Source organism: Pyrgilauda ruficollis, unplaced genomic scaffold, assembly GCF_017590135.1.
Source record: "Pyrgilauda ruficollis isolate IOZ18807 unplaced genomic scaffold, ASM1759013v1 scaffold8, whole genome shotgun sequence".
Taxonomy (NCBI): Eukaryota; Metazoa; Chordata; class Aves; order Passeriformes; family Passeridae; genus Pyrgilauda; species Pyrgilauda ruficollis.
Window position 1 is genome coordinate 6,476,302 of NW_024529932.1, and position 26,523 is coordinate 6,502,824.

The following is a 26,523-nucleotide window of genomic DNA, read 5'->3' on the forward strand; positions in this document are numbered from 1 at the left end:
TGGGCCTCTCAGTTCAGGAATTACACTGAGAAGCTGAAACTAGTCCAGAGAAGAGCAACGGAGCTGGAGAAAGGTCTGGAGAACAAGTCTTGTGAGGTGTGGCTGAGGGAGCTGGGGTTGTTTATCCTGGAGGAAAGGAGTCTTGGGAGAAACCTCATCACTCCCTGCAAGTGCCTGAAAGGAGGGTGCAGCCAGGTTGGGGTTGGCCTGGGGCCAGGTTGGGGTTGGCCTCTTCTCCCAGGCAACAGGTCATAGGACAAGAGGACATGGCCTTGAGCTGCATCAGGGCAGGTTTAGGTTGGACATCAGGAAAAATCTCTTCACAGAAAGGGTAATTAGACATTGGAATGGGCTGCCCAGCATGGTGATGGTATTTTTTTCCCTGGAGGTATTTGAGGAAAGACTGGACGTGGCACTCAGTGCCGTGGTCTGGGTGACATGGCGGCGTTCAGCCACAGGTTGGACTCGATGACCACAAGAGGTGTTTTCCAACCTGATGGATTATGTGGTTCTGTGGCTCCCTCAGCTGTCCCCGCTGCCACCGCCTCAGCGTCTCTTATGTCACGCCTGCCTCCCTTTCCCTCCCGCAGCGACCAGACATCCCCAGGGCATCCCGCCCGGCCGCCTTTCCCTCGGGAGAGACCCCAGCGAGGGGCTCCTTTGCCTGGGGACGGGCTGAGGAGACCACTGCTCTAACAAAACACAGGGCAGCCGCGAACACACATCTGTCTCTAGTGGGGGAAAGACGGCTCTCCGTGGGCCCGGGGCAGGTCCGACCGTGCACCGGAGCTGAGGGGGAGCGACGGCGGAGGCGCGGCCGTGAGGGGGAGCGCGGGGCCGGGGCGGGGCTTCCCGCGGGGACGGCTCAACTCGCCGGGGTTGGCGGCGGCGCCATTTTGAATTGGCTGAGGGTCGGAGGCGGCGGCTGCCGAGCAGGGTTCCGCGTCCCCCGAGGGAGAACCCGCGAGGAAGGAGCGGATATGGCCGCGAATAGGAACTTGAAGCAAGTGCGGATCGAAAACAGCTCCCCAGCGGTGCCGATGGGCATGGTGGGGGGCGGCGGCGGCGGCAACCTGAAAGGTTTGCGCGGCCTGGAAGCGGAGAGTGAGGCGGCGGCGGCCATGGCTCTGGTGCCGAGCAAAGAAGGTGGCGGAGATGAGGAACGGGAGGTTGGGTTCACCATCGATATCAAGAGCTTTCTCAAACCTGGCGAGAAGAGCTACACGCAGCGTTGTCGGCTGTTCGTGGGGAATCTGCCTACTGATATCACCGAGGAGGATTTCAAGCGCCTTTTCGAGCGCTACGGGGAGCCCAGCGAGGTCTTCATCAATCGGGACCGTGGCTTCGGCTTCATCCGCCTGGTGAGGATCCGGGCGGGCCCCTGGGGCTGCCCCGTCACCCTGGGGATGGCTCTGAAAGCGAGAGGCTTCGGTCCCTTGCCCCCCACCCCCTTCACCTCCATTTCGGCGGGTGTAAAAATAAGCAGCATCTGCCTCTTCCTCCTCGCTGGTAGCGCAGGTCCCCCCGCCTCTTCTTCCTTCTCTCCCCTCCCCGTTCGCCTGTACACATCAAAGCCAGACCCCTGCATTCAGAGTAGTCCTCCCAGCCCCTGGCGTTTCGGTCCCCGCCTCACCCCATGGCACTTATTACGGTTCATTTTAAAGAATGGGCAGGATTGTTTCGAAATACAGCTGCTCGCACGTCGTGAACGCGGAACGTAAAATCACGGAGTTGAAAAGGTTGCGGACCGCGGGTTGTTTAAATTACTTTTGCCCAGATAAGGCTAGATTTTTAGGGGTAATGCAGTATTTGATTAAACATACTCGAGTTAAGCATGCAAAAACCGAATAATTCGAAAAGTTTATGGTACTGTATTTAAATGGTAATTTAGTATGCGAGATTAGTTTTCACGATTGCTGTGCTTAAAAATGCACAGATTTGTATCATTCTGGGAATAGCTTTAGAGTGCTTTAGGTGTCTAATCTTATTTTTTCCATATATTTTACTGCTTAGGGTTTTGGTTTTGGGGTTTTTTTTCTTTTTCTTTTTTTTTTTTTTTTTTTTTTTTTTTTTTTTTTTTTTTTTTTTTTGGTTGTCATCTTAAAATACTTGTGGCATTCTGCCATGCATCTTTTACCCTGAGAATTTCCCGGCCTGAAATAGCAATTTTATGGAGGAAGTGAGATATTCTTACATCTCGTTACTCATTTTTGTGTGTAATAGAAATTAGATAGAGCTTTCTATGTGAACTTCCCTTTCCCATTACGTTTAGGGAATATATATATATATATTTTAAGAGCTTTCCTAGCCAGTTGAACTGTGTAGAAATATATAAAGAATTTCTTTAAATGTCAGGGATTGCAGGTATCTAACCTGGTGAAGATTTTTGCAGTGAGAAAAAAGGTAGTTGTTGATTTACACTCTCTCACGAATGTGGGTGCAGAAAGCCCAATAATGTGAGACGAATGAATAGAAGAGCAAAGAAGGTAATTTCACCATTTGTTGATGAAACTTGAATTGGACGTCCATTGAGAGCAAATGCGATATTTTTACTTATTTAAAAGCAAAACAAAAACCCAACCCAAAATACCTTAGATCCACCGTTTCCTGCTGCGGGGTGCCAGAGATGCAGAATATAAACATTTGAGTAGGTAAACGTGAAAAGTATCAACTTTCCAACTCTACTCAAAACCTTTATAGAGCAGTGGCATCATAATGGAAATCTGTTAAATCCTCTAATGTGCAAGAAAAAATTTGCATCTGTGTTGTTTTTAGAATAAACAGTAAGGGGTAATGAATGCCTTTTTTTCAGTCAGAGGACAGAGACTTTGTTGGTTTGTTTGCTGGGTTTTTTGTTGTTGGTTTGGTTTTTTGATTGGAGGAAACAAGTTGAATGATCCTGGTGCCAATATGCTCAAGTGAAGGAAAACAACTTGGCTACTTTTCGGCGGGGGGTGGGGGGGGCACACAAAAGTGGTACTTGCTGTCTTTGAAAATAAAAGCTATAAAATATTTAATATCTTTGTAAAGGAATCTAGGACCTTGGCTGAAATAGCAAAGGCAGAACTTGATGGTACTATTTTGAAGAGCAGACCACTTCGAATTCGATTTGCTACCCATGGAGCTGCCTTAACTGTGAAGAATCTGTCGCCTGTGGTTTCCAATGAGCTGCTGGAACAAGCGTTCTCGCAATTCGGGCCAGTGGAAAGAGCGGTTGTTGTAGTAGATGATCGCGGCAGAGCCACAGGGAAAGGTTTTGTAGAGTTTGCAGCAAAACCTCCAGCACGGAAAGCTCTGGAAAGATGCAATGATGGGGCATTCTTGCTTACAACGTAAGTTCACAGGTTTTTGTTTGAAGTTGTCAGTATATCTTCCCAATGTGAGCAAAAATTGCATTCATGGTATTCCCTAGTTCTTATTTAGTTTGAAATTCTGAAAGCCACAAGGTTAGAAATTTAAGTGTTTTGCATGAATACCACAAATGCTCTTGGTTTTTTTTAAAGAAAACCATATTTCTCTGCTTACTGTTTATAAGACTTCTTATTACCATATGAGAGTCTAAGAGCAAAATTCTAGTTTTTTCCTTGTTCATATGTAATACTAGTTTTCCTTCTCTATATAAGGCATTTTCTGTTGAGACTTTATTCATTGGTTGCACTCTTGCTGATCCCAGTTAACAAAGTGACAAAATAATATTCCTTTGTTTCTTAACAAATCAGTGCACGACATTGCTGATGTTTCTGTAGACTAAAGAAAGTGTTTATACCCCAAAAATTATCTGTGGCTTGTAAGGCCAGGATATTCTCACTGTTTTAAAATGAAGACAGATTCTGAAGAGATTTATACTAGTGATGTTTGGAAAACAATCTATTTCAAGGACAAGCAAGCTTGCAAATAGCAGCACTTCTCTTGCATCTCCTATTTCTGTACTTGCCAAAGAGAGTTGTTAATTGCTGCACTTTACACAGTCGCAAGTGACATTTTTAAATGCTTTCTTAAAAACGGTGTGAAATGATACATATTTATGATTTCTTTTTATTTCTGTGATTCTCATTGGGAAAATAAGGCTGTGATTTCACAGCGTGAAAACTTGCTGCTGTTGAATTGGGCTTGGAGTTCTTTTCCTGCCCTGGCTGTGCTATTCTTGAACTTCATGACACTTCCATAAGCCACTTGTGCTTGCTAAAACAACAGAAAAGCATTCATTTGTATCAGGGTCCATTGCAGTTTGTTCAAGCACGGGAAGGTGCTTGCTGATGTCAAGTCCAGCAGAGAATAAGGCAGGACAAAATGTTGCCAGGAGGAGCTGGCAGGTGAGTAAGGGGTCTGGAACTCCCAAATCTTGTGTGCTACTGAACTGATTTGATGGTTACATAGTAAATTTAATCTGAATACATCTTTACTGTTAGCGGGAGGTGCCAGCAATTTGTTCTTATTCCCTGGGTTTTCTTGGCATTAGTAACTGAATGGAAGCGTGGTGAGCCAAACAAGGGAAGTAATGTAGTTCAGTGTTACATTAGTGCTATTCTTGGCATGAGAGATGAGCAGGGAAAAAGAAGGTGAGATATGAGGGGAGGGTATTCTTGTTTTGCCAGCTGGATAGATCAGTTGAATTGAAATGACCATTTAACCATATCCTGAGTGAATAAAAAGCACTTGATCGTTTTCTTGTTTACGTGACATGTTCCCTTATGCACAGTTGCAAAGACAATTAGCATGAATCTGCTGCCATCTACTTTGATGTTTTGCTTCAAAGTCTAAAGTTTTACTTTTTCTTAACTGAAAACTCTTTGCCTAATCAGAACATGTTTCAGTTCCTGTGTAAATGTATCAAAACTAGTCATTCAAAACATTAGTGTTTTAACATTGTTGTTTTACATCATAACTTGTTAGCACCACAGTTTAGTTGCGTTTGAGTAGCAGAACTGTCAGCAATTTTTCTGATGCAGATGGCATCAGAAAAAACAGTTGCTGAGTTGTGGCCTTTGATTCCAGACTTCATCTTTTTAATGCGAACTTGATGCACAGAGTAAAATATATTGGGGTTCATTGGTTTTGGTTGGTGGGGTTTTTTTTTTCCTGGTGAGGGACTGGGGCAGTAGGGGAAGATCTGCAAAGTGAAATAAAGGCATGGAATACAATAAACGAGTGCTGCTGTTTTGAAAATCATGTCTTTAGTGCTATGTGTTTGGTAAGCTCTGCTCCCAACACTGATGCAAAGAGCTTTTTATGCAATTCAGAGTTTTTACACTGCTCTCTTTGGCTCATGCTTGCCTCTCGTTACTACATATCAAGGAAGCTGTTTTCAGCTTTTCAGTTAGGATTCTAATTTGTGAATGTGTAGTTGTTCAAAGAATGGATTTTAAATAACTTAAACAGAAATGTTTTTCTAATTATTGCTGTAATATTAATACCAAATTATCGAGCTGTTTTCAGTTCTAGAGTCACTTGTAGAATTAAGTTGTAAATGTCAGTAGAAATATGAATAGGTTGTGCTGCTCTGTTTTGGGTTTGTTGCTTTCCCAGTGCCGTCACGGCCTCTGTGGTGCCTCACTGATAAGAACAGAAAGGTAGTTCCTTCCTAAATATGTTGTAATTAGTGGTAGATGGTTATAGTATTTTAAAAAAGCAAACACAACTGTGTCAAGTACATTGTTTCTAGGCAGAATAGCTGGATTTGGGCATAAAACCAATTATTTTCTGAAGGTGATTCTTGAGATTGGGATTCATTGGAATTCTGTGATTTAAGACAAGACACGGGAATTACATGTTAGCTTTCTGGAGTGTTTTTTCAAAATGCTGAAATAAGTTGTAACTGCTTCTTTAATGATTCACTTATTAAATTGAAAATGTTTTCCAGAACACCTCGACCTGTTGTTGTAGAACCAATGGAGCAATTTGATGATGAGGATGGACTCCCTGAGAAGCTAATGCAAAAAACACAACAGTACCACAAGTAAGTTGTGGTTAGCCTTTCTTTATAAAACATTATTGCATACTTAGTTACCTTTGTAAATATGCACTAATTTTTACTTTCGAGTTTGTGTGGCAGGAAGTAGTGCTTTTGTATGTTGTGCAGTTTTGTGTCAAAGGATTAAACAGGACCTTCCCAAATTTCCTAATCATGGTAAAATTGAGACTTGGCTTGTTTAGTTTAACATTCTATGCATTTAGTGTAGTAGAGAGATTCTTGGCCCGCACTGCAGTCAGTAGGAGCTTGTTGCCAGCAAACTATAGTCTTTTATGGATTAGGGATGTGGTCTAAACCTATAGAGATTTTGAATACCCACAGATCTTTGTGCTCTCTGAATAGCCCCTTAACTGTTTGCAGTCTCCCTGGCATGTAAATCTGTGTAGTTTCCACAGCTGAGGTAAAACTTTGAGCATGGCATGAGAAAGTGAATAATGAAATAAAAGTCCCCTAATCTGAAAATACTACTTTTTAATATTGTAATTTGCCATTCATGTTGCTTGAATCGGAAATGTTTATTTTTATAAGACTGTAGAATACCACTTCTTAGAAATTTGTCACTGTTAGGTACAATATTAGTGTTAGAATGGGAAATGTGGGCTCATTTTAATGGTTACAGATTCTGGCTAATATTCTGGGCTGTCTAGTAAGCATTGATACTTATTTAAATAACTGGTTTAGTGAATTGACTGCTTGATGTAGAAGGCTGAATACTGTTAATCTAGTGTTGCACCTTAGTATTTTGTACTGATGTCAATACAAATTTTTATCTTAAATACATTGAATCTTTATTTGGGCAATTTTTGGAAAATTGTCTTTTTACTTATCTTAATTTCTGATTTAAGCTTTGCCTGGTTTATAATGCAACTATCTCACAGGTTGATAGAAAGTGAGATCTACATTTGAAGTGATTGTGTATACGTTCTGTGGCTGTTACAGCTGTTGATCTAAATGTGTCTTTCTGTACATTTTTACTGCAAAATTTTCATTAGGGAAAGAGAACAGCCTCCCCGCTTTGCTCAGCCTGGAACATTTGAGTTTGAATATGCTTCACGGTGGAAAGCTCTTGATGAGATGGAAAAGCAGCAGCGTGAGCAGGTTGACAGGAACATTAGAGAAGCCAAAGAGAAACTTGAGGCAGAAATGGAAGCAGCTAGACATGAGCATCAGCTAATGCTGATGAGGCAAGGTAAAAGCAGATCATCTACCAGTATTAAATTTGTTTTGTCACAGATTTGGGGTTTTTTTTGTGTAGCATATTGAGCTATATACTTGGACATTTTTCTGGTCGCCATTTAATTAAATGCATTTAACTGAGAAAAAGGAAGGAATACTTCTCTGTGCACATATTCCTTGATGATTTGTAGAAATTCATTAGTAATCTGATAAAGAGGTGATTATCTAAGTCTGTTTTCTTTGCTTCCTAAATTTATCTTTAGAAAAAAGTTTACTTAGCCTGTTTTTCCTGAATAGGCACATGTGCTCCCAGTGTGGAGCCATGCTGTTTTTATAAGGTCTTGTACAGAGCAGAAGGTTTTATGCAGAAGATAATAACATAAAAGCATACCTATATAATAAGATGAAAAGCATAAGGTCTTATACAGAGTGTAATAATGTAGAAGATGTTTTGAAATGCCAGATAGTTGCTGCAGCACCTGAAATGGCAACTGTTTCTTGGTTACTTTTCCAAGAATGACTGTTGAAGCAAGTTTCCTTGTAAGCACAGGTGTATATTAGAGGTGAGGAATGCACATGTTAATATGATCCAAGAATGCTGCTGACAATACACAGTACAGCCCTCCCTCGGACACACATTGTAATTTTGTGGGTATGCGTGACTGAGATTTGTAAAGATGGTTCAGTGCTTAAGATACAGGCTGGATAAATCTACTGTTGACTTATCTAATTGTTAATATTTAACAGTACTAATAGTCCAGTTCCAGGACTCATGCTCTTTAATTTCCTTTGAATTTATTCACCTGTTGCCTGGACTTGAGGGCAAGATTAGAGATTACTTTGTCTTAAATTCATGTCTTAATTATGTGTTAAACTGAGACAAGATTACGGTGGCCTCTTCATTAAGATAGAAAAAATGGTAAAACATGGTAAAACATATTTGGTGTGTTTTTGGCTATTAGGGTTTCTTTTAAGGACAACATGAAGGAAAAGATATTTTGCTTTTTGAATATTTGTTAAATACCTGTTTTATATTAAAAAAGAGAGAATTATTCCTTCCGTTAGAGAGCCACTAAAACATGAAAGCATGTGGTGCTACTATTCCAGTGAGAAAATATGTTTGTTTTATTGTAGGAGGCGGGCTTTTCCCCCTCACAGGTTGGTTAGCAGAGTACCTCTTTGGTACCAGGTAACTCAGAATTTTGTTAAGATAGTTAGGTTTCTTCTTAGTTACCTGCCAACACTTAATTTTCAGAGCTCTAGAGATTAGTATGTATTCCTTCTGTTTAATCTTCTCGATTCTTCAGCTTCAGTATGCATGAAAATAAGGTGTTTTTTCACTTGTATTTATTTTCAAAGATATCTTCTTCTTGTTGCTCTGAACAGTGTGGGTCTAAGTCCATGTTCTGCCAAGAATATTGATTATATTAATTGCATCACAGGATTGCAATCCTGTAATTGCATCACAGAAAGATGTAATGACGTTTCTGAGGCACCAGAACCTAGAATTAGTAGTTTTGTATCCCTGGTGCATGAAGTCAAATTTAAAGATGTGTTGAAGTCGTTATGAAATATTAAATAAAATAGAAAATGTCATGTTTTAGTTGTGTAGGAGTTAAAAAGATGACAGGAAGGATGAGCTTACTGGTCCATATACTCTAGCAGGTGAAGGTTGTGTTGAAACTGCTCCACAAGAGCTAGCAGGACTGGAACTCTAGAACATGTTGGTTTGTGTACTCAGGTTTTGGTGGTGTGGTGTTAATTCTGAAGGTAGATTTAATTCTTTTGATATGTGTAATTTTTCACTTTGAAGTGTCATATTTTGACAGACTGAGTCAGAAGTAATTTGTAAAGCAGAATACGTGTTTCCATGTGTAAGTAAATTGCATGGTATTTCTAATCTATATACTGGTGGTGCATCAAACATTTGTAAATATTCTCTCGTAATGATGGTTATTTAACCATCATTATGAAAATACTGGAAAACGTGACTGAATTTAACCAGAAGCTGAATTTTTATATGAATTATATGGAAGCTTGGCATTTATTTTCCATCTTGAGTATTTTCCATCTATAGAAATATCAGCAGCTAAAATCGCTTAAAGTCTTTGTGGAGTTGATATTCCAGCTTGTAGGATTAACTTCTGATGTGAGAGAACCTTCATCTTCTGCTTTTTGCTGTGTAGAAGGTTGAAGGTAAAATGAAGCCCTTGCTCTTTCATAAGCACAAGAAAGTGCAGAGGCTAATAATAATGCTCTCTGTTTGTTTTCTTTTTTACCCACAGCTGCTTTAGTGCAGATTTTTTTCTGCTCAGAGAAAGGGCCTGTCAATCAAGAATTACCATCATTACAGGTCTTTTAATATCAATGGCTCTTGTGCAGAGTTTGAACCTCCAGATCTGTGTTTTCATCCGGCTTAGTAAGGCTTTCTGCCAAGATTTGGCAGTTGTCAAATGATACTGAATCATAATTTGCTATGTTAAACTAAGAATTTCAGGAAAGGCAATAAACTATGCTATGGAGAAAAATTAGGAGAACAATGAGAAAAGTAGAGTGCACAAAGGACGCTAAATGATAGTGGTAGAGAGAAAGTAGGAAATCCTGGTCCTGTGTGCACAAGAAATAGGGAACACTGTATAAATTTGGAAGACCAAAGAACTGAAAAGGAAGCATATTTTCCCATAGTGGACAGTGTTGTGTACAAGTTTGAGGAAACTGATTTGCATAACTAAAAAGATATTTTAATTAGTATAGTGAAGAAATGCATAGAGAAAATGTGCAGAACAGTTGAACTAAAGCATGAAAGGCATGTAATGGATAGGATGGGAAAATGTAACTTGTGGTTTCTGTAAATAGTATCATGTGGCCAATATCCTATGTTAAAAAATAAAAAAAACCCTGCTTTCTAACAAATGGTAAAATTATTATTCATTGAAGACAGCATAGATTTCCTGGCAGAAATCAATAATGTGACTGGTCAGCAAAAGTAATTACTGTGAGTTATGCTGTACTTCTTAAGGGCATTTTAAGTGCTTCATAGGAGGCTATGGCTGTGCCTTTTTTGTGGGGTTAAAAGACTAGTAATTTGTAAGCTGCGGTAAGCAGAGTCATGATAGGTCTTCATGGAGGTTCAGACTTCCTTCATGCACCTAAAGTTCTTATGACTTCTCTTGTTCTGATGTGTGCCATGCAGGGGCCTGCAGTAGGTAGTGGAGAGCATAAAAGTCCATACATTTTGTGATGGTTTTCTTAGTGGTGTGACTTCAGCAGTATGCAGCATTGTGAGAAAATTGATGCCTTGTCCTAGATGTAAAACCAGGATGTGATTTAAGGGATTGAGAGAGTTTTTTTTCCTTTGAGAACTCAAAGCTTCTGTTTCCACAGCCCGCTCTGGGGGCTTTGCCCATTTTGTATCTTTCTATGTCCGTATGCCACGGATCCAGTGTTTTTTTCAAGTACTAGACTTAGCTTTATGGAAAGAGATGAGTTAAATGCATTGAAAATTTGTTTTAAAAACTTGGATGTTAGCACTATAATCTGATGGTAATAACAATTTTTGTGTTGTCACATGGTTGATTGACAGCTTTTCTATTTAAATGCACTTTTAATCCTGCTAGATCTCATGCGTCGTCAGGAAGAATTGAGGCGTTTGGAAGAGCTTCGAAACCAAGAACTTCAAAAACGCAAGCAGATACAATTGAGGTATTTTGTCTTCTACTGTGCAGAGGTGTGGCGTGCAGCCTTGTAGGCTTGCATGAATTTAGATATGTTAGCTAAACTTGCTTCTCACAAGCATCACGTGTGATGTTTCTGATAATATCATGCAATATAAAATATTGTTTTTGAGTGTTGCTTGATTTTTTTTCACTTATTTCAACTCTGCTAATTTTGTTGTAAATTTCTGAGATTCCTAATTAGCATAAAAATGTCTTGGCCTATTTTTTTGTTTCGTATTTATTTTAACATGACCAAAGCATTGCTGTAATAGATAGGAACTTGCTTCTGAATTTTATGGGCAGGTAATCTGCATGTAGAATCATAGCATTGCAATCTTATAGTCTGACATGGGATTTTGGAAGTTTTTCACTTGATATTCTAGTATGCTGAAAACAATTTTTCTTTTAGGATTTGATTAATGCAAATAATTGTTTTAATGCCTCTTCCAAAGCTTAAGAAAATAGACATGGTCTCATCATATTGATTTATACTTTTTGTTAAATATCACAATAAATGTCAATAAGATAAAAAGAACAGAACAAACACATCTCAGAATTAAAAGTTGTGTCTTTTGGCACTGTTGAAATGTTTTAATCCATAGTGGCTTCTTAAAAACTGGTATATTTTAACCTGCTTACTGATCTATAGCTGGAAGAGCAGGTATAGAATGTATTGGTATTGAAATTACTTGTATTCCAGTAAAAAAAATAAAACTTCAAAAGTACTCAAACTCATCAAGCTGAGTAGATTAGTGCCTTGCACTGTGTAAAAAATAAATAATGGCCAGTTTTGTTTATGTGCTTGATCTTATCTCTGAGGCTGAGTGCAAGCCTGAACAGGTCAAGAGACTAAGCTGACATAATTTTGAAAAATATCCTAGGCATGAAGAAGAGCACAGACGTCGGGAAGAAGAGATGCTACGCCAGAGGGAACAGGAGGAGTTGCGACGACAGCAGGAGGGAGGATTTAAGCCAAATTTCATGGACAATGTAAGTACAATTCTATGATGAAAGTCCAAATCACAAAAGAATTTTTTCATTACATTATTTTTATACTAGTTATTGAATTGCCATCTTCTTTTTGGCTGTTTTTGCTTCAGTATTTCACTGTTCCCCTGAGTGAATTGCTACATATTCAGTAGTGTAGTTACTCTTTTGTAGGATGACATCACTCTTATTTTTCCAACAAGCTAGTGATGTAACACCTCCATCAAATGAAGGTGTTCAGATACTTGGGAATTGAAATGTTTCAGTGAAATAGTTTTTCTAAGTGGAAGGTGATAGGAATCACCCATCCTGATGTGCCTTACTCTGCCTGAAGGTATAAATTTTAAACCAGTTCATGCTGCTAAGCTTGTTTGAATTACTGGTTTTGATTTATGCTTAACTTACTAAGCAAGTTTTCAGAAACAAAAAGGGCAATATTAATTTCATATGGAGCTTAAAATCACTCCCCCTATTGACCCTGTGTAAAACTAGATGAGAACATCCAAGTCATTACTAAAGGAGACTGAAAGATTTTAATGGTGAGGGAACATTTGTCCTTGCTGTAATCTGTACATTATTTATATTAGTAATTTAGGTGTGCTCTGCCTCTGAAGACTCATCCTGCAGGACTAACAAAATGGTGCTATCAGAGGAGTCAGATTCTAAATTTTTTTGGTCAAAGGGTATGACTTTTTTTCTACCAACCAGATCAGTTCAGTGAATGCAAACTGTGTTGCAAATGCTTCAGTTTCTCTTGAATCGGATGCGTTTTACTATTACAGCTATTCCTAGTGAGGAAATAATGAATAAGCAATTCACACAATTGCTCTTTTACATTATTAAAACAACTGTAGTCTGCAGAAGGGGATTTTGCTCCCCTTGATAGGTGCAACTTCATACATCAATCAGAAATGAACTGCTGGTTTCTCAGCTACTTTCTGTGAAAGAAAAACCTGGTTTACATTCTATACCATGAAATTTTCTGTAGGGTTGCAAAGAATTTATTATGTATGTTCTGAGACATCCTGAGAGATGTTAGAAAATAAATTATTTCCTGTTCTCAGCAGGACATTTTCCCCCTCGTCTGCTCCTTAGTGTTTTTAGTAAAGATGGGGAGGAAGCAAAATAGTTCCTTTTGATTTTATTAAGAGGTGTAATTTGTTTTTGCTCACTGTGTTTTGAGGGACTCACATCCAAAAGCAGATGCTAATTTATTTCCATATGTTCTCACTGTAAAAGAAAACTGCTTTCAGTACCTCTTTTCTTCAGAGAAATGAAGACCAAGGATTCAGAACTCATACTGTCCTTTAGCGTGTTCCAAATATTATAAAACATAATTGGGGAAATAGCATGTAATAGTCGTCTCATGTAATTTAGAAATAGCACTTACTGATGACTTGTGTAGTGCCAAATGTAAAATGTCATATCACTGTAATATCCTAATGTAGCATCTTTTGGGGTTGCCTGACTTTCTGACCCTGTAAGCTACTTGTCAAAACCTCCTGGCTCCTCTGTGAGACCCATGCTTCTTGCTGCAGAGAGCTGCAGTAACAGCAAGCTGGGGAGCCAACCCACAGCCATGGGATGGCAGTAGCTCCCTCAGATTCCATTGCTGTTTGGAAGTTGTGGCCTGTATTCTGCAGCTTGGCGTGGGGAAAACTAGATAATGTTGGCCACCACAGCATTTACTGGTTTATTCTTACATCTGTCTTGAGATAAGAGTATTTAGTCTCTGTGCTTAAATTGCTTACCACAGTTTGTCCATCCTTGTTGCCTATCTACATTTTTAGATTCAAAACACTATATGAATAGAAACTGTTAAAGTTCTTGTGCTGGACTTGGCAAAAATGTAGGATAAAAAGGGAAGAAGAGTGGTTCAAATGGAAACCACTTCAATCACTATGCATAATTTTTATGGCTTTTATACATCAGATTTTTTGGAGGTGAAGGGTGGAAGACTGCTTTGGAAGACTGTAGCTTTCCCACTCTCATGCATTACTGAAATTGTTTGTTCATCTGGACCTAATTAATACACTGCAAGAATATATAGATGTAGTTTTGCAGTAACAGCCATACCAAAAGATTTTTAACTTGTATATAACTCATATGAAATCAAAGTGTTGTACAATGATACATGAAAAAATGTGTTCTCAAGAATAGTCTTTCGTATTCTGGTTATGTCTTGACTTAGGTCTTACTTCTAATGCTCTTTAAACTTTGAAAGAGGAAAAATTGAAACAAAATAGCAAGTGATGTGTTTGCTTTCTTTAGCAACAGTTTCTCATCAGGGCAGCTGTGTGACTAAGCATGCCTATCATTTTATAGATGCTTGTTTTAAGATGTTTTTAGATAACTAGTTGTATAGTGTGAATGGGAATTGAAAAAGCCTTGCATTTTCAAGCAGAGGAAAACTGTAAGCCTTTTCTGGAGATTGCAAAATAACACATGAAATCCGATTTCAACTTAGAATTTCTTATACAACTAATTAGTTTTTATTTGTTCTTACTAATGCTCATTTACTGTGAACAGATTCCATCTTGCACTTACTTCTACTCTCAGATTACTACTGTACATGTACTGAGAAAGTTATTATCTATTTTCAGAGGTTAAAGTTGACTCTTGATGAGAATTGCATTTTTTGATACTGTTGGATAGTTTTTTACCATATCAGCTCTTGATAAACTCTTCTGGCATTATACTTACAACATACTAAAGTCTTCTGCCAACAAGGTATTTAGCAGGACAATAATAATTGTTTCTAATCATTGTTTTTGTTTCTTAAAAGCTTTGAAAAGTAAGCTTCCTTGACTTATATCCTATCACTTTTTACTGGTCAGTCTAAAACAGGAAGATAAACGGTAAGTGCAATGGCATCCAGAATTGGACCCTCTCATGTACGGCTGCAGTATTAGATTTTCCTGTTGAAAATTTCTATCTGTGTCTTTTCCCTAACTCATTAAACTAGGATTTTTAAAAAATAGAACTATTTCTGAAAAATATCTTGTTATCAAGTTTAATGCAGCTAGCAGTTACTTGATTTTGTTACAGATGATAAAAATATTTTCTGTAAGAGGATTTCTTTTCCTGAAGCATTCTTGTTGCTGGTGATGATGAACATGAGAAATTTGATTGCATGATTGTTAGTCTAATGGCAGCCTGATGATGCCTAGACAATCTGTTAATCTAGTTGTGTGATCTCTACTCGATAAATTATGAATAAACACTTTCATATTGGTTAGGGTTTTCCCCTTCCTTTCTAAAAGTCAGTTAGTTGAAATGTGTTGTTATAGCTCAATAATTTATATACATTCTGGTTTCACAGTAGCTTAATTGGGAAACTAATTTTCCAGTAGTATTCTGCTAATTTTTATTTTGCATACATTCTTCTGGCTGAAAGAAGAACTTGATGATGGTGATTTATTTTGCAACAGCACAAATAATTTTTTAAATAGAAAATACTTCTGAGTGCCAGTAATACATTAATTACTCAAACATGCAGTAGTTATTATCCAGTTATGGATGGCTCGCTTCAATTTACATTGTTGAATCTCAGTCAGAGGCATTCTACAAAATAATTCCTGTTCCGAGACCTGCTTTTATTTGTGTCACCAACTCAGTGTTTACGATTTACTGTATTAAAATAGTTTCTATGTGTCTAAAACAGAGACCAAAAATATGTAGGAGTTGTAGTCCAAGTTTTGTGTGGACAGATTTACTTCTGTAGTAACACTGTGAAGTAGTGTTGGGTGGGTATTGTACTTAGTGAAACAATAGCTGCAATACCAGCCTTAAACTTACCTCTCTTCTTACTGGTAGTTTAAAGAGGAATTGAGATTTTTGAACATCTTGCCCACTTCCCTTCAAGGAAAACCCCTTTTTGAATGTGTATGGGACTGTTTCCTGAGAATTCATCAGTTTCAATTTCTGAATGCTTGCTGTTTTTTTCATGTAAGACTTCGTATATAAATAGTTTCATTTTGTATCTCATAGTATTTTCAGGAATTATTTCTAGATGTTGTTTTGCTTTCCTTTAATTTTTTTGCAGAAGCGCTGTTGTCAAGAATGTTGAGTAATTATCAGCATAAAGTGTCAGCTGCTAAAGCAATGGAGATGCTTCAACAGCAGGGATTGTAGTGGACTTGGATCAAAAGCTGTAAGACAGATGAGAACAAGAAAGTAAAAAGGCACATTGCAAAACAGCGATGACATTCATAGCTTCAGGAATGCCATCGCAACATAGTTTTTGTTCTAAGAGTTTGGTCCTTCAGAGCAGTTTATAAATATAGTTTTCCATTTCTTACTGTATGGAGGCGTGTCTTATCCCTCACTTCTAAGTTTACTTGCAAATTAAGCATTAGGCGTGTTTTAAACAAGACTGTCAGTTAGATTTCCTTGAACTTCAGTAATTCAGGACTAGATTTTTGCAATTCATGCCTGTTTAAGTGAATAGAACTGTATTTTGATCCTGTCTTCTCATTGCATTGTGCTCAAAAGCTCCAGTAATGTTAGCAGTTAGAATTTTCACTGAATGGTGAATTGTTTCTTACCTCATGCAAAACTAAACTAAGGCAGATGCCCAATAATAAAATAATGAAACACTTCTAAGAATCTTTTCAAATTTGATAAGTTTTTTAACAATTAATGTTGTTTATTTTATCGTGACAGCCTTGTATACTTAATGAAGCTAATGGTAATGAAGTAGTGTGAGTTCATATGAATAAAATCTCAGTTTCTTGCTGCTTCATAAAAATTTTCATGTAGAGCAGGATTGGGCGAGATGAATTGCATCCTTACTGCAGTCCAGCATACACAGTTCATGTGTGACACCTTAAAGGCTTTTTAAGGGAAAACTAGCTTGGAAAAAGACAAATCATTTAAATGTAGAACTAAAACACACCAACCCGACAAAACACTGCTTTTCTTTTGGTGGTTTTACTTTAGTGATCAAGTTTCTTCCTATGCATAAGTCAACATAGGATAGGCCTTTAAGCAAGCATTTTATAAATACACAGTTTGAGATTTTGTGGGCAGTCCTAGTTTTGGCAGTAGCACTAAATGATATTTATTTTTTCATGAGTGCTATACATCAGTAGACAGATTCTTAAATCATGCATTTCTTCCATTCCTTGGTGTTTCAGATACTAAATTTATTGCTTTAGGCAAAAATAATACTTCCTTAACAAGCCTTAAAATATTCAATTTGTATTGTTTTCAGCAACTAAATCAATTAATTTCAGCCTTTAATTGCATTGTCAGGTAGAAAAAACTATTTAGCTATCGTATCTGCTTTTAGTATGAAAAGACATTACATGAAAATCAATGCAGGTCTTCAGGTATCTTTTTGTAACGTATTGTGTGCTTATATGCATTAAATGAAGGTGTTTGTGGAATAAGTTCTATTGGTTGTAAGTATTTCATGACCATTTTAGGGTGGTTCATAATTGATTTTCTAGGTCGTGTTTTTATGTATGTCAAGGATGCTACTTAAAGTAATTTTTCAGTAACAGAGCAAATAATTGTTACAATCATATATTTCATTTATATCTATATTTCTGTATGTGTGAACTGTGAGTGTTTAGGCAATGTGATATTTTTGTATTGTATTTAGGAGACTAATCTTTTGCTCTGTTGCAGTTGTCTTCTAATATTTGCACAAAGTGCTTTGGAAAATACTAATGTACTTTATGTGTACTCTCAAATAGAACAAGTGACTATTCACAAGTAATTTTTATAGTTTATTGTGCTGTCAAATGTGCAGTAATCTCCAATATGAATTTAGGTGTTGTGGTACTGCTTTTAAGCCTTCCCAAATTTGTTCTTTTCTACAGTAATTGATAGAGAATTTTCTGTCCATATTCTTTAGATTATCTGCTTTTGTTTATAACCTTACATTCTCTTAGTAAGGCTGATGATTAGGATGCTAAAATAACACTGTCCAGATGCTGCTTATGTAATGGCAAAATGACATTAGTTGTCATCAGTCTCGGTGTTTCATGAGGCCTCAGCTGTAGCAGATGCCATTTTTATTCAATTATTGTTAGAAAGACCTCAAATGCATCTGTACTTGTTTACAGAATACTCCATTTGCGTACTTAACTTTTGCTGTTTGATGGATAAAAATGAAAAAATCTAATCAAGAGCAGATTTTATACATCTATAATCTATATTTTACTATTATTTCTGAAAGTTGTTGCTGCTCACAATTTGAAATAAATGATAAATGAAATCATCTTATTCAACTTATGTTACTTCAACAGAGTTCTTCAGTTTTTCATATTCTGACAAGAGTCCTTAGAAATTATATATATATCTTAAAAAAATTATTTATTGATGTGTTTGATAAATGCCGTATATATTTGAAGAAGCTAAAATTTATGTTTGACTTAATAATTTTCATTTTTTCTTCCTCAGCTACTGGAGTTAAGTTTGACTTGGAGTTTGTACACGTATTTACCCAGACTAAGAAGAAACTAACTTTCAGTTTCAGTTGTCTGCTTGGTACCTATTTCAGACTCATCCACCTCTCTAAATCCTGAGATCTTGCTTGGTGGCACTGAGACTTGCAACTAAAATAACTTCCTCTGCTTAGAACAGTTTGTCTTTGCTCAAGGATCCATGTTAAAAGAAAGAATAAAACGCCCAAGAAGCAATAAACGAGATTTCTGTAGAAATAGTATTTTTGCATGTGAGGAAGCCTGTTAATAGGTCTTTTGCATAGTGTGAAGGAAGACTGTTTAGTGACCTGGTTTCTGTCTCTCAAGCCAGTGCCTTCCACATAGTTTTTTTTTTATTTAAATGTGACCTTTTGATTAGCCTCCAGCATTTTGCTTCAGTAGCTCTCACAGAGCAGAAAATGTTAATACTGGTAATGCAGTAAACTGATAGAAATAAATGTAAATTAACTTAATGCTGTTACCTGTCTATTGAAACCAGGATGTTATTTTTAAAATTAAAATATTCATTATTTTTCTCATTAATATTTCACAAGCATCCTTGTCAAAGTATTTTTTTCTTATTACTGGAGGTAGTGCTTGTTTTGGGTTATTAGATCATCATGAGGAAAATGGAGTTTAAATCTGATACTTCTGTCTTCCATCAAGTACACTTTAATTGTGCAAAGATTGGGTATTACTTTTCCAATTAATTAGCACTTTTAATAAATAGTGGGTTTTTGTAAGAAGATGAGTTTCAGTAGAGCTGTTTTGTTCAGATGAGGAGTTCAGTAGAAACTGAAGCCTAAAGAGTCAATTAAATGTATTTGAGGTTTGCTATTCAAAGATGTTTTTACCTGAACATAGTGTTAAAATCATAGCATGGTTTGGTTTGGAAGGAGCCATTAAAGGCCATCTAGTTCATTGTCTCCTGCAACGAGCAGGGGCACCTTAAACTACTTAGGTTGCTCAGAGCCTCACACCATCCTTCATGTTTCCAGGGATGGGGCATCCACCATCTGTCTGGGCAACTTGTTCCAGCATTTGTTTGCTCTCTTTGTAAATTTTTTTTTTTTTAAATTCCTTTCACCTAGTTGGCATACCCACTCTTAGTTTAAGGCTATCACCCCATGTCATGTCACAACAGGCCCTACTAAAACATTTGTCACTGTTATGATTTCCTACAGTGGCTAATGGCTCGTTAGTTAAGGCCTAGAATTGTGTAGGATGTAAGAGTGCATTACTTTTGTTCTGTACGTGACACGAAGCCCTTGCTACAGGTCTCAAATGCAGTTTGGGTTATCTGCTTGTGACAGGATAGCTAGTAGTTGTCTGTTCTAAGAAAAAGACAATATGATGTTGAAATTAGGCTTTGTTTATCTTCAGGTTTTGTTTATCTTCCTACATGCTTCTGGGTTTTATAATACTTTAAAAATGTTATTTACTTATGGAGTCTTCCTGTTTGTTTCCCCCACCATTTCTGAATTATTAAACATTTGTTTTAACTATAGGGGAACTTCTGAGTTTAGGTAAGATCCAGCTATTTGTGTTTGTCTCTATTGATTGGGTGGTCCCCATTGAGTCCCTGTCATAATTCTGACCTTTGGGTGTATTGTACATAAATAAAATTCTAGTTTTTGTTGGATGTTTTTGATGAAACCAGCCAGTGTAGCTTAAGAGTGTGTGAGCTTGGGTTAGGGTGTTTAGCTAGAAAACAATGTCTCTCAGTCTGTTTGGATTTATTCAGATGATCATTTTTTTACACTTTTGATGGAAATACTAGAATTGCCTGATAGAATGTATTATTTTCATCAGTCAGAACTTTGTGCAAATGACAAGCATCTTCCTCATTCATGTCAGCCTCATTGCTCCAGTTTTACAGAAAATGGGCTACAAGTTGTGTAAAGTAACTGTGAAGCTTGGCTGAAACTGCAGAAAGTTTCACTGATGCTTCTCTGTTTATATTTTCTTATGTTTTAGTGTGCTGTGTGTGTGGGCAGGCCATAAGTTAATTCAAGAAATCTTAAACATTGAACTATTCTGGTTATAAGCAACATCCCTACTATCTGTAAAAGACACTATATGGGAGCTAAAAGTTTATCCTACAGGACCTCTTTGTAGGATTGAAAGACTTCAGCTTTCAGCTTCCTTTTAACAAATACTTGCATATTCTATTTACTTGGTAACTCAAATTAATTATGAATTAACAACTACAATTGGACTGGTTTTTATGTTATAGTTTATTTGGCATATATACTATCTACTTGGTGAGGAAAAGTTGATAATAGAGAAGTCTGGCAGAGTCATATTTAGTGTACTGTAGCTATAACTAGTGGTGTTCTTAAGTTGATTTTGCAGTCTTATAGTTGGTACTTCTACTAAGAAGTAGATTTTCACATAAACATTCCATGATAATGGGTATTCTTGGCTGATTAATTTCTAAGTAAACATTGATGACTTTCACTACATCTTATCATTGAATCTTGCATTTGGGGAAAAGTCTTTTTTTTTGACTCTTTTAAATATTTGTATAGATTTGGGATCTGTGCAGAGAAAACATAACAATTTGGGAAATCTAAAATGCAGCATTGTTCTATAACACCTGATTTTCAGTTTAGTATTTTAGTGCATTTCTGTATGAAGGTAGAGTTAGCCCAGTCTTTCTTACCAGTTAAGCAGTCCTTCAAGTCCACCCCCACCATGGTAAATAGTGGAGTGCATCTTAAATAATTTGCGGCCTGCCAGGTTGTCTGTTTTGATACTTATCCACTCTTTTGACATTTCTTCAACTCATATAAAACCAGAATAATTCTAATACTAAATTCTCTAATATGCCTCTGAAGATGTGAATATATTGTGAATGTAGTGTAATTGTTACATGTCTCAGTCATGAACTTGGTGATATGCTGTATATTTCTTCTAGAAAGTACTTTTGTGGGTAAGTAAACAGTAAAGTGCCTTTGAAAAAATATTTGTACTATGTTCAGCTGTTGATCTGTATTTAATTTATATTTTTAATTTTTCTACTGTTACTGAAAAAAGCTAATAGAAATGGGAGAATTTTTTTATATTTTGGCTCCATTAATCTAAGGCTCTGCTAAGGTTCTGCTCCTGATTCCAGCAGAACCAGGTTAATTGATAGAATTGAAAAAGTTGGTGTTAAGGGAATTGATATAATGGGATCTCATTTTTCAAAGGATTTCCAAATCTGTTGAAGGTGGTTATCTTCTCTAAGCACCTTTGTCTTGTGAAAATTATTTCTGAATTTTAGCTTAGAATATTTGACAAGCAGATTTTTACCTCTCTTGTGAGTCTTAGTTGTTAAATCAAGGGGAAAATTTGCCAGAATACCTCTGTGCTTGTTTTCTCTCAAATCATCAACAACAAAGGCATTTTGGAAAAAGTATGCTTCTTTGCAGTTACATCCTCAGAGAGTGCTTCATATACAATAGTGAAGGGATATGGTAGGATTTCTCTTTACCTGAACAGATGATGTAATGATGATTGGATGCATGGAATTAAAATATTTTGATTTTGGTCCTAGCTACTATATATATATACAGTTTGTTTAGGGCCTGATTTTGCCCTCTGTGTACCTTTTTTTCTTTTTGATTATGAATAACTTTTATCTCAGGTTATGAGAAAACGGAACAAATTTTTTGTCAGTTTTGTAGATCTTGTATATACGTTTTACTGTATTTTAACAAATGGAAATAAGAGAGATGGGAGAAAAGCTCACAAATTATGTTAAAGCAGTGGTTTAAATGCAATATTAAAATTCAGTGAAGGAGCAAGTAACTACAAGACAAAACAATGAAGCAGAAAAGGTATAAATTGCAATATGGAACCAAGTTCTGCTATCAACAGAATAGGTTCCATGGTATATCTTGGCTTCTTTTAGACCATTTTTTCTTTCTTGTTAACAAGTTAGGTTGTAATTTGAATTTTGAACTGTAATACATTCTGAAAGTATGAGTTCTTGTGTAAAATAAAGCTGTTACTTTGGTGTGTATTAAATAGTATTGTCTTTACCCTTTAGAATTAACCTTTTCTTTAATCTTTAGGACTATTAAATGTTGCTGGTTAATGATGTATCCCCTAAAGATCTTTGTATTGAGAGTCATGTTAGTGCAATTAAACTGCTTTCTTTTCCAAAACTGTCAGTTTAGACCTGGTTTAAACATCCTGTGAGGATTGATATATTGAAAGGAAGCTAACTTTAGTTCAGACTGCGTTTTGCATCCAGCTGTAAGAGAATGACAAAACCAAAACATTCTGGGAGGTTCACAGCTGTTTAACAGTTTACTGTAAAAGTATTTTAAATAATAGCTTTTATTTACAATGCTAAATAGTTTTGAGGAGTTTTAATTGCATTTGTTCAGTTGGGTTTTTTTTCTCTGTGGGCTTTAGCTGTCAAGGACTGTCCTTAGCAGCTGATGAAGAAGGAAAATGAGATCCCATAGGAGTTGAAGACTTTTTGTTCTCAGAACTAAAAGAAGAGAACAAATATGTAGTGCATAGAGGTTTTTCACAAATACATCCCTACACTTTTGCTGTTATTTTTGAAAGAAATTCCCTTCTTCAAATAAAATTGATACTTCCTTTGTAATCTTATTGAAATGACAGGAATACTTAAAAAATATGCAGGACTAGTGATAATTTTTTTTTTCTGTAATTGTAGTTTTTACTACCATTAGGAGTGTTTTTCCAGTTCGTAGCATTTACTGGTATATGTCTATCTGATTGTATTTCATGCAGTATGTATTCCTGATTTTACCTGTGTGATACTTTTTTAATGTTGAGGGTTTTTAGTGTTGGAACTTAATGAGTCATCTCCATCAGCTTTATTCATGACTCCAGTAAGAAAACAGTAAATTGCCTTTATCTCCTCCAGCCTTCTTAGTATGTTTTTTTGAAGATTGAGTCCTGGTGACAGCTATTAAACCTAATGAAAATTATTTTCCTTAGAATTCCTGTTTGAAAACAGGACTCTATAGTTTACTGCATGCTATATGTTTTATAGCTACAGTTACTATAGTATTTGTGCACTACAGTACTACTACTACAGTACTACAGTTACTATAGTATTTGTGTAGATTTGTGTGAAGTAAGAGAGATTATATTTTTTTAGACTCTTAGGTGAGCACTGTCACTCAGTTCCTAGAGTTTTGAATAGTTTAGGCTGGAAGATATTTTTGGACTCATCTAGTATGATGCCCAGCTTGGAGTAGGGATCAGCTCTGAATTTAGACTTCAGTGCTCAACACATACAAATCTTGGATTTTGAAATATCAATACTTTTCATGTAAAATTACTTACTACTATTGTATATGAACTGTGTGGAGATATTGTAACTTTTGGATCTTACATAGAGATCTTAATTGAGGAACAAACCAAAGAGGGAAGGGTGACAAGAAGGTGTGGATGGAAGAGAAATCTTTTATTACTTTAACTTCTTACTGCCACTTCCAGTGCACTTGTCAGTGGAGTGAAATAGTGGACTATTCTGAGGAAAAGACAAATCACGCATAATCAAAAGTATCCCCCAGATTCTAGTTTTGATTGCTAACTAGCAGCTTTAATAACTTGCATGATTTATGCCATTAAAATATAGGTGTCTTTCAGTAAGTTACAATTTAAATAAGGTTTAAGGGCCTTATGCCTCATTAAGAGGTCTTTGGAAATAATTTTTCTTTTCCGGAAGGAACTTAATGAAATAAACCACACTAGAAGGGAGTAATGAATTCTAGTAAGAGGTACAGAAATGTCATACCTGTTTTGACAAATATATAGTCTGTTAGAGAATAAAATTCAGTTTTCATGTTAATGAAAAAAAAATGAGAACCAGCAGCACTGTTAATTACATTTTGCTCTGCATACACAACTTAGATAAAGTGCTAACTATTAGTTTTCACATTTATGGGGAAAGTGTTCTTTTCTTGTTAAGGCATTTTTTGGATGCCATGTCTTAACACTATTGTGGTTACTGTACTATGAAAGGTAAGTAAATAGTTGCATGTTCTTCTGGCCACAAACCATTGAAATCTGTATGTTCTGCCATCATAACGTTTCTGAGATGTCTTGCTTTTTTGCTGTTCTGAAATTTCCCCAGCCATATTTTGTTCATACCATAATTTCTGACAGTTTTGTTACCATGAATATTGCATCACTTGGAGACAAGATTAATTTTTGCTGGGTTGCTGCAATTGCAAGGTCTATTTTTAAGGAAAAAAAGTAGCACTGGTTTGTCAGTTAAAAAAGTCATGTTTATGACTTTATGACTTTGTATTTTTACTTGCAGTTTGACCTGTATCAATTCTTAGATGTTTTTCCAAAGTTTCATGGTTTTGTAGAACACTTAAAAATAGTGTAATACATTTAACAAATTCAGAAGAATTATCTTGGCTGTTCTCTGTATGTTTAGACTGCTGTATCAGTGGTGATAAGAGGTGTAAGAACCTAGCACATGATATACCTCAGATACTTTGGAAAACTGGTTTCAAGTACTTGGTAAAAAGGAGAGATTCCATACTATATTAAATGTTAAATACATATTCTGAAAACTGAGTATATCAATACTTTGGTGTAGATCTACTTTTTACATTTGATGTTAAAATTAGTTGGCATTGTGAGAAATACAGTTTTTAATGCTTCTGTCTAAAGTAATTAGTAAGTATAATCCTATAGTTGCCATCATAGCAGTTTTTCTAAAAGATTAATCAGATGAATTGGACTTTATTGAAGGTTGTCTGCATTAGTGAGTTCTGAAGTATTTTACAAAAATTCTGGCAACAAATAATTTGAAAAGGTTTGAGTTGTGTAAACAGTGCTTTTAGAATAGGACATTTTTTGTTTGCTGACGTAATCTTTTTGATAATGTTTTTTTCTGATTTTCACAAAGTTTAACTTTTGCTTTCCTGCACATTTTTTGTCTTATGGCTTTCTTTTCTCCCTGTAACAGCATATCATCCATTTTTCTTATTCTTTTCCTGTTAAGATCGATTTCCCAGGTACGGGTGAGTTCAGAGGTTCTTAATCACCCCAAGTATTTCTCTCTTGAGAGTTTAGTCCTGTTCTCGTGCTGCTCAGCTTTAACTCCCTGTTGTGGGTGACTTTGGGGAAGGGGCTGAAGCAGGCTGCTACTGAACAGAAGAATGGGAAGTCACATAGTGAGGAAAAGAAGCTTTGAGAAGGTAACACTATCATTGTTAAGCTCTGCATATTGAGTATCTGAAAATGAACCTCTCAGGTGGGCTGGAATTACCAACTAGCAGTGGTTCAGCTATTGTGTCAAACTGCCTGTTGGTATTGCTTTCTGTTACATTTTGGGCAAAACCCATGGACTAGTTGACTTAACTTACCTGTAGTAACATGTTTGTGCTCACATAGTGAAGAGCTGTCTGGGACCTGATTTGTATGTGACAGGACTGAATTTTTGTTCCATCCAGGACTCCTCCAGACAGAATTTTTGAATACATCAAACATCTAATGACATAAATTATATATACTGCTTGTTAATGTTTGAAATTGAGTATTTTTTTCTGACAGTAGTTGTAAAGTTGCTAATTCTATGTTACAAGTATGGAAGAATTTTTCCTGTGCTGAAAAGTCAAGGGAACATGATATGTTTTGTACATGCAACAGTAGGAATAATTATAAGCAGCAGCAGCATCTTGTGTTCATAAAGTAATAGGCAGCAGAGACCTTAAGGCACATTTATTTATTATCGGGGGTCTTGATTCTATACCTGAAATGTTGTTTATGCTGTAATAATTCAACACTGAAGTTAAAGCTTAAAAAATGGCAAATAATTACTTCATGGTTTTTCTTACAAATGTTAAACTAGACGAAACAAAAGTAGGTTCTACCCATCTTTGCTGTACTTCAGTTAGCCAAAGACTGGTAGCTTTTTAAGACAGGGAAAAAATGGTTGATTGCTAGGAGGAAGACTAATGTGTTTTTTAAAGAAAGTGTACATCAGAGCTTGCATATGCTTCTGTCCTTTATAAAGAAAGCAAGTTCTAGTAACTAGTGCAGCTTTACAACTCTGTACTGAACATCCTTATCTAGCCAGTATTGTACTTAGCCGTGCCTCATGGCACTTGTCACATTAAAAAAAAACAAATACCAGCCAGCTTGCAGTATAACCTGAGATGAATTAAGGTTTGTGCCTACTGTAAAGTCTGGTGCTTTGGCTTGCAGTGAAAGTTTGTCACAACTGTTCATGGTGTGTCTGGTTTTC

At 36.6% G+C, this 26,523-nt stretch overlaps 1 protein-coding gene across 10 annotated transcripts in view; it reads left to right on the forward strand.

The window, feature by feature from the left end:
* Positions 1-531: 531 nt before the first annotated feature.
* The window catches only part of PSPC1 (paraspeckle component 1), a 57,832-nt gene continuing 31,840 nt past the window's right edge, over positions 532-26,523 (forward strand). For 9 of the 10 annotated variants that reach the window (XM_041487362.1, XM_041487366.1, XM_041487365.1 and 6 more), the window contains exons 1-6: positions 532-1,361; positions 3,031-3,332; positions 5,861-5,956; positions 6,964-7,160; positions 10,765-10,849; positions 11,745-11,853. In XM_041487362.1, the coding sequence (XP_041343296.1) occupies positions 981-1,361; positions 3,031-3,332; positions 5,861-5,956; positions 6,964-7,160; positions 10,765-10,849; positions 11,745-11,853 (1,170 nt within the window). In that variant the 5' untranslated portion in view covers positions 532-980. The remainder of the gene's footprint in view (positions 1,362-3,030; positions 3,333-5,860; positions 5,957-6,963; positions 7,161-10,764; positions 10,850-11,744; positions 11,854-26,523) is intronic. The other variant, XM_041487361.1, reaches the window with a different exon arrangement.